Genomic DNA, 7,575 nt, shown 5'->3' with positions numbered 1-7,575 from the left:
GGATGCAAATAGCTGCTCCAGCATGTCGGCCCTCCAGCACCTTCCAAGGTAGACATTGTGGTTTTTTTGGCACTCTGGCCAAAAAACAGTGCCTACCCCTGCTTTAGATAAAGCACCCTGCTACCATTTTTAAGTGTGGGGATGCTGATACATGAGACACTGGAGTCTGCTAGAGTGCGGTAATTACCACACTCTAGCAGACTCAATTAATTGAGTCTGCTCTGACATGCTGACATTACAGTGTGTCTAAGCAGCCCTGCTGCTTGTGTATAGGTGCCCAGAAATTTCAAGTAGAAATCTATAGCATTAGAAGTATTCTGACTTGTGTTGATCTTTCAGAGTCCTTTGCAACAGAAGAATTCCTCTATTATTTTTCTGTAGTAAAAAATCAAGTGAAAACTAAATGCTGACATATTCCAAGACATGTCTTGACTCTAGTGAGTGGTTTCTTGAGTCTAAACAGGTTGAAAACTGCTGCTGTATAAGTTTTGATAAGTCGCACTGGGATTCATTTGCTGTCCGCCATATAAATTATTTTGTCTCATCACATGGTATGTCCTAACAGAAGGTGTAGATCGCATAGCATGTGTTTCTGCAAGGTGAGACTGCATTTGTTTCCCAGGGGTGAAAAACTTACATGCAATTGCAAAATGCTATGCGATAATGTGCTGAGCTTAAACAATAAAAAGGTTGATTATAATAATGCACTGCTCAACATGGGTTCATTTTTTCTTGAGACATTTAACAGAATCTTCTGTCTTTAACAAGATGGTGAAAACATCATCATTTGAAACTATAGTTCAAAAATGTGTAAATACCTCACTGTGCTGGAAAGCAAAGGATGTCCAGGAAGATTTGGCGAGATTTCCAAAAATGATTGCCTACAATCATCTAAAATTTTCGGCACCGAAATAAGTCACTATTTTCAAAAGCACTGAGCTGTGTGCAGCTTCCATTGCCTAACTAATTAGGTGTTAGTGACCACACACATTTCATGACAGTGGAGAATCAAGCCATAAGAAAATGATACTGCCTTGGCTACAAAGCAAACAGTATCATGGATCCCATTGTCCCTCTCAAGTGCAGCCGTTGCGGCATGCTGCTTCCACATGGTAAGAGCAACAGCTGTTTACCAGCTGTTTACCAGCAACAGTTCCCTAGGAGAATTTTCCCCAATGATGTTGTAGACAAGACTCCATAATAGCAACAGAAGCTTGGGAGCAACACAGCACTAGGAGACTGCCATGTTGCTACTAATGGGCATCAACTGTAATAAAATAACAGTGCATTTTCAGCTAGTGCAGTTAAATTTCATGCTGTGACCTATCAGTGGTCTCCCATTAATATTGGGGACCTCCTAGCATGGGTCTGATTCACCTTCTTCTAAGCTCCAGTTTTGGGATCTTAGCAAAATGGTATTTGGAGCAAACCCACAAGAATTTTTAATAACTACAGTCTTGTTTTCCCTCAGGACTGTTTCATTGTCCTCAGTGACAACTTGCATTTCCATAATGATGCACAGGATTTTCATGGCAGTGAATGTCATCTACTGAACCAGTATGTAACTTCCCTTAGAAGTTCTTCATGTCTTATACTCATAGAACCATCTTCCAGATGTTTTTTCACTTGATACCACACAATCTGATGGAGCGGTTTGGCAGTCCCAGTCCTTGGCATGACAGTGAGATGAACTAGGCTATAGTCCACTCAGAACCATGCATGCATTTACTTTTCCAAAGGCAGCCATTTTGGAAAAACCGCTTGGGGATGTTAACACACTTTAGTTCCACTCCCAGTTAATACATTTAAGATCAACATCATTAATAGCAATTCAATCACACCAGTAACAGTGCAGTGCTAGATTAGCTAGCAAGCCAGCAATTGGCTTTCAGTGGCTTGCATGGGCTCAAATGAGCTTTAAAATTGCCTGTGTACTATATGGCATGTGGTACTGCTTATTCATAAAACTCCTTATCTAAAATAGCATGCAGATTGGTTGAAAATTTGTGATAACTGAAAGGGATGCAGGTTTTGCATCAGGCTTATAAAAACATGGCTGCAGATCTGCCAATCAAAAATGTTTACCAGCTGTAAATAAGGTGATTTCATTAAATGGCCATCTTAATACAACTTTACAGCAGGATTTGAGGAGCCATTTGTATTGATCTCATCAAATCAATAAGTTGTGTTGTTGTCTGTGAATTAATACAAAACACCATTTGACTATATTTATGACTTTACTACATCAGCACACTTGGAATGTCACTCTGTATCACATCACATTTGTTTAATCAAGCTAATATTCCATCTGCCTCTTTAGTGTGGTAATGCCATGAAAACAAACTCAAGTTGCTAATAGTGAGTTAGCCATTCATTTCCTGATCAAAGAGCTTGCTGAGGGATTTGAATTTTAAAGTACGTGAAGGTTCATTCTTTTTTCTTAGGCAACATTGCATGTTGCAGAAAGAAAAGAAAATATTCAATTTTTTGTGGCTGCATCTTTGATTCCTGCAGAATTTGTTTACAGGTTTCAAATGTTCTTGAGAGACAATGGCATAAAATTGGCTGCAAAAGGCATCTTGCCTTCCCTGACTCATCCTCTGCCTCACCTGCCTTTGCAAAGCTGGATTCAAGACAGAACTACTTTTGTTCAAGACAGTCATCCAGACCCCAAAAGAAATGAACTCCTCAACCTGTGCTTTTGCAAAGATACTGAATGCAACCCTGTACCTCCCTAGGGAGAGAGATTCCAGCAACTCCTCATTTTTGGACGAAGCTTCCCTGCTTGTGTTGCAAGAATGGACTAACCACCCTCCATCCACAGACGTGAAGATGTTCCTGATCCCTCCAGTCATCTGTCTTGTGGCAGCTGTCCTGGTAATTCCTTCCATCTTGTTTGTGATTTTCTCTAGCTTCAGCATTCGCCAAGAAACAAGGTATCTGCTGCTGGGAAATACTTTGCTTTGTGATTTGATTTACCTCCTATTCTATACCCTGTCTGTGGTTCTCAACATGGCAAATATCAAGCCTCCCAAGTATGCTTGTGTGCTCCTGTTGTTTTTGCTGGCAGTGACTTACTGTGGAGGGTTGCTCACAGCTGTTGCAATGGTCCTGGACACTTACCTGGCTGTTTTGTTTCCTTTACGCTACATTTCTATTTTGCCATATTCACGAGCAAAAAAAGTGATTCTGTTATTGTGGATCTCTTCTGTAGTCTTCCCAGGGATCATCTTCCTGGTTCTGTGGTACACTCAAAAACCTGCATCCTGCACCATGGAAACATGTTCTGTTCCAATAATATTGGTACTGACTCTACATGGAAATGACGCTGTGAAATTCTGCTATGTGCTTTCAGTTACTGCCCTCTTTCTCTGCTTGTCTTTAATACTCTGTTGTTATATTATCCTGTATTATAAAACAAGACAGTCAGGGATATGGAAGAGCATTTTCTCTCGAGCCAGCATTACCTTCTTGATGCACCACACAATCCTATTCTTTTACTTCTCTCCACTTCTGGCCCTTGTTGTGGAATCATTGCTTTATATCAATGATGTCATTGGACTCCAGACAGGAATATGGGTGTCTCTGACAATATGCAATGTCCTGATGGTTCTGCCAAAAGCTCTGTCACCTTACCTTTATGGGCTGCGATATAGGGAGATATCATCATCCCTTAAATTAATTTTCAGAATGAAGCGCCTCAGTCTTGTGTCGCCTGTTGTAACACAATCATAAGGCAATACCTACACCACAGCAAGTTCAAAGGACCTGTATTAGCTATGTCACAACACACAGAGATGTCACAGACTGTATCTGCGGATGTCAGGAAGCCTCATCATGCCTAGAATGGTGTACATCTTAATACAAGTTCTGCACTGCGAATTATGTTAGCCCTTGCTTTCCTGTTGGAGATTTGGATTTAATGTTACCATGAAAAGATACTGAGTATTGCTGCCCAAGGCTGGGTGGGTGTCTCAGCTGAAAATAAAGAAACAATGTCACACGGAGCAGTAGATTGCCTGAGCTCTCTTGTAGGTCCTCATGGTGCAGTATCTGCATATGAGCTGTTGCTGTTTATGTAATGGACTACATTCACTCCCAAAGAAGTTCTTGCAAGATTGCTAGCAGCTTTGCTGCCTTGTAAAGCACATCAGGATACCTTAGTTATGAAAAAGTGCTGTTTTCAATTAACTCCTAAGGGTCTGTCTCATGTACTGTATGTTAATACATTATCATCACTTGTGTGGCAACGTGCAAAACTCTGCTTTTTTACCAAACCTCTGCATAAAGTGATCTTGGATTGGCATCTAGTAGTCAATAAGCATTTAAAGAAATTTTACAAAAACTTGCATTTTTTCTGATGAGAGAATGCCTTTTATTTATTTATTTATTTTAGCTAATCAGAGAAGGTCTGAGCTGAATAACTACTGTATATGAAAAATGTGTTGCAAATGAAAGTTGGCAGTAGAACACGGAAGTTTAAACTTCAGCTTCATTTATCAAACCCAGTAAAAAAGCTGACATTATCTACAAAGTTATTTTGTCACCTTGTCCACGTACATATTTTTTTTCCATCAGTGGAAAACGAGAGCATAATGGTGGTGTTTTAATGTAGGTGACACTCAGGTACAAGGCAGTGAGAGGAAAATCCATGCCCAAACTCTTTTCAAGTAAATAAACTGTATTACACAATATCATTTGTTTTAATGCTGGCCTCATATTTCCTCTGGATAGTATGCCAAAATCCCAGGTATTCTATGTTACAGCACAAATGCCTGTTTTCAAATATACTTCAATTAAAAAAAAATCATGTAATAAATGCTGGCAGTGGTTAATTTATTCCTAGCTGTACATCACATAAACATTTAGCACACTACTACATTAGTATGGACATTATAAGTTTAATATATATCCAAGGTCTTCAATAATGTGTATAGGACAGGTGAGACAGATATTGGCATTCGGTGAGCATCAGAAGTTCCTAACACTCACTACAGTAAATTCTGGTTAATTCACCACACCAAGGGCAATTCAAATAATGACAAATTGTCTATTATTGACCAGTTATCAGGAGCTGATAGTTGGAGGGAAGGGACCAGTGGGAGATTGGAACAATGGTGGATTAAACCATACTGGTAAATTATCCCATAGATCAGAATTAGCCAGCATTTACTGTATTAATAGGAAAGGAAGGACTCTCTAAATCCTCAATGTATGTGCAGCATAAATGTTCATGCATCTAAGTGATAGCTAGAGAATATTTTGTCCCTGGAGGACTCCTCTGCAACAGCCTGAGATTTACTCACGATGCAAATAAATAAGGATTGTGGTAAAGATAGTTGTGTTCCTGTTGTAAAGTGTGATAGGTTTACACGCAGTTATTACTGACTTGGGATATCTGCAGTTTAATAATGCTTGATTTAAAAGCTCCTGATTAGATCATTTAGCTGATTATGTAAATACTGTCCCAACAACACCCCTTGGGCATGGTGGGAGTAAACCTGTAGTTTGGTACCATCAAAAGAGAAAATGAAAGAGGAGCAAAGCTAATTGTTGATGCTGTGTGTATATGCAAAAGGTGGAACAGAGTTATCCTCCATAAGATTGAGGACCCCTTGAGATTGCTTAAAAAGGATGGTCTTTCTGTACAGGTGCTACAATGTATATATGAAGTGTTCTTCTCTGTGGCAACAAATTATTTAGCTTCAAAGTCACTTGGCTTTTTTAGAAGATTTTTATAGTCGGACATTAGACCTTATAGAGGGGTTTTTAGTTTTTATTGGAATACCTTGAGTTTTGCTATGTATTGTAGGTAAAATGACAGACCTTTAAGAAAAGAAAAGCAACCAGCTGACACAAGAAAGAAAAACACAACTTTGAAACAGATTTTGCACAATTGGTTCATGTTTCAGACTGATATAGGCAGCACCAGTAGCTTAGTGTTTTTCCCCTCTCACTTTCCCAGCTGGTCTACCCTGTGATAAGACTGAGTAACCAGGGCAGAGGGAGTTTTAATGGCACCAGTGGATTACAAATGTAGCCCAGACAGAAGGAGGATTCCCCACAGGAATGCTGTTATTCCTGTATGTTCACCCCTGTTTTTTTTAACCCCTTGGGTGGCACTCGGCACACACCACATTACTGAACGTGAAGACCACTCTCTACTGCCACTGTGCTTACAAGGCTCATTGCTTCTATCCACATAGTTTCTATTGTTACTTTGGGAGCCAGATTCTGTGCCCCAAAGCATTTTGATGAGAAAGCCAAGGGGTATTAACCTTATTATACAGGTGAGGAAACTTAAAATAGAGAGGTAAGGTAACTTACCATAGACAACAGGGGATGATGGAATTTAAACTAAAAACACACACACATGCACACACACTAGTGTTTCTGTAACCCCTGCCTGTTCATCATCAAGCTTGTTGACATTTGGGCAATGACTGTGTGCATTGCTCTGAGATGCTCTTATAGAAAACAAAATCTGTTGAACGAGTATAGCAAGCCCCTTCTCTGAAAAGTAGGGCTCGACTCTGGTGAAGAAGCCACACCAGCTTTGCAATATTTGCCAAAGAGTTTATAGTAATGAGTACAAGGTGAACCAAGAAGAAAGTTTCCTGGATGACCAACTGGCAAAGAAGCTGATGGTGGGGAGGCCAGTTATTAGCAGCAGATATCCTGTTTATTTTTGTTGGCTCTTTGTTTTATTTTGCAATTGTTGGGGAAGGTGACTTTAGAATGAAGACAAATTCTAGGTCAGTGGAACTAGGTTTTCACCAATTTGGGTAATCTGAAGAGTATTTTAACAATTTATTCTACCTTTGATGTACCTCTGCTACTCAGTGTCTCTACTATTGTTTGAGTTTGAAAAAAGCCAGTCTTACCTGTTCCTCATTAGTGTATTGACTCAAATCATTTTGTTTTTCTGTATATAATGTAGGGTGTGTCCACATGAGCACACTCAGGAAAATTAATCTGAATTAATGTTTAACATAAACCACATTAAACTCCTGCATAGAAGTTTTCCTTTAGGATAAAAGTGACCTCAGTTTGGTTCACCTTAATTTAATTTGGAAATTAATTAGGCTAAACTGAATTACAGTCACTTTAATTTTGAAGGAAATTGTCCACACAGAGCTTTAACCCATTCTTTCTAATCCATGTTAAATCCATACCTTTAGTTCATTTGGATTAGTTTTTCTAAGAGCGCCTGTTTAGATGCATGCATGTCTAACATGAGAAATGAGACAGTGTGCCTAGAACATATTTACAATATAACTGAATACTTTTTATTCAGAAATATTCTTTCTAGATTAACACTACAGCTGTCTGTTGTTTTATATAATATAATCTGGAGACTCTGGAGACTCCGGACATTAATTTGTAGAAGTTAAACTTGTGCCATGGAGCATTTGAAAAAAAATAATTCAGTCTATATTTAGAATTCTGTCTCTTGATTAGATCAGTATCAAAGTCATGACATATAGTAATAATCTCCGTACAGGACTAAAAATGTCCAGTGGTATTTTTAAATATGTTTCATAATATTTTACTAATTATTCTGTAAAACTAATT

The 7,575-nt window shown here is 38.8% G+C and overlaps 1 protein-coding gene across 1 annotated transcript; it reads left to right on the top strand.

Annotated features, from left to right (window-relative positions):
- Window positions 1-2,679: 2,679 nt before the first annotated feature.
- On the top strand, window positions 2,680-3,735 carry GPR148 (G protein-coupled receptor 148). The gene has a single exon (XM_019503086.1). The coding sequence runs from the start codon at window positions 2,680-2,682 to the stop codon at window positions 3,733-3,735; it is 1,056 nt and encodes a 351-aa protein (XP_019358631.1).
- The last annotated feature ends 3,840 nt before the right edge of the window (window positions 3,736-7,575 follow it).

The sequence above is a fragment of the Gavialis gangeticus genome, unplaced genomic scaffold (assembly GCF_001723915.1).
Source record: "Gavialis gangeticus isolate Ggan-Ray unplaced genomic scaffold, GavGan_comp1, whole genome shotgun sequence".
In the NCBI taxonomy this organism is placed as follows: domain Eukaryota; kingdom Metazoa; phylum Chordata; order Crocodylia; family Gavialidae; genus Gavialis; species Gavialis gangeticus.
The sequence above is the reverse complement of the archived record's forward strand: the minus strand, read 5'-3'. Positions and strand labels throughout refer to the sequence as shown.

Excerpts from the sequence above, each read along its gene's own strand:
- GPR148 (XM_019503086.1), top strand. The coding sequence starts at position 2,680 with ATGAACTCCTCAACCTGTGCTTTTGCAAAGATACTGAATGCAACCCTG.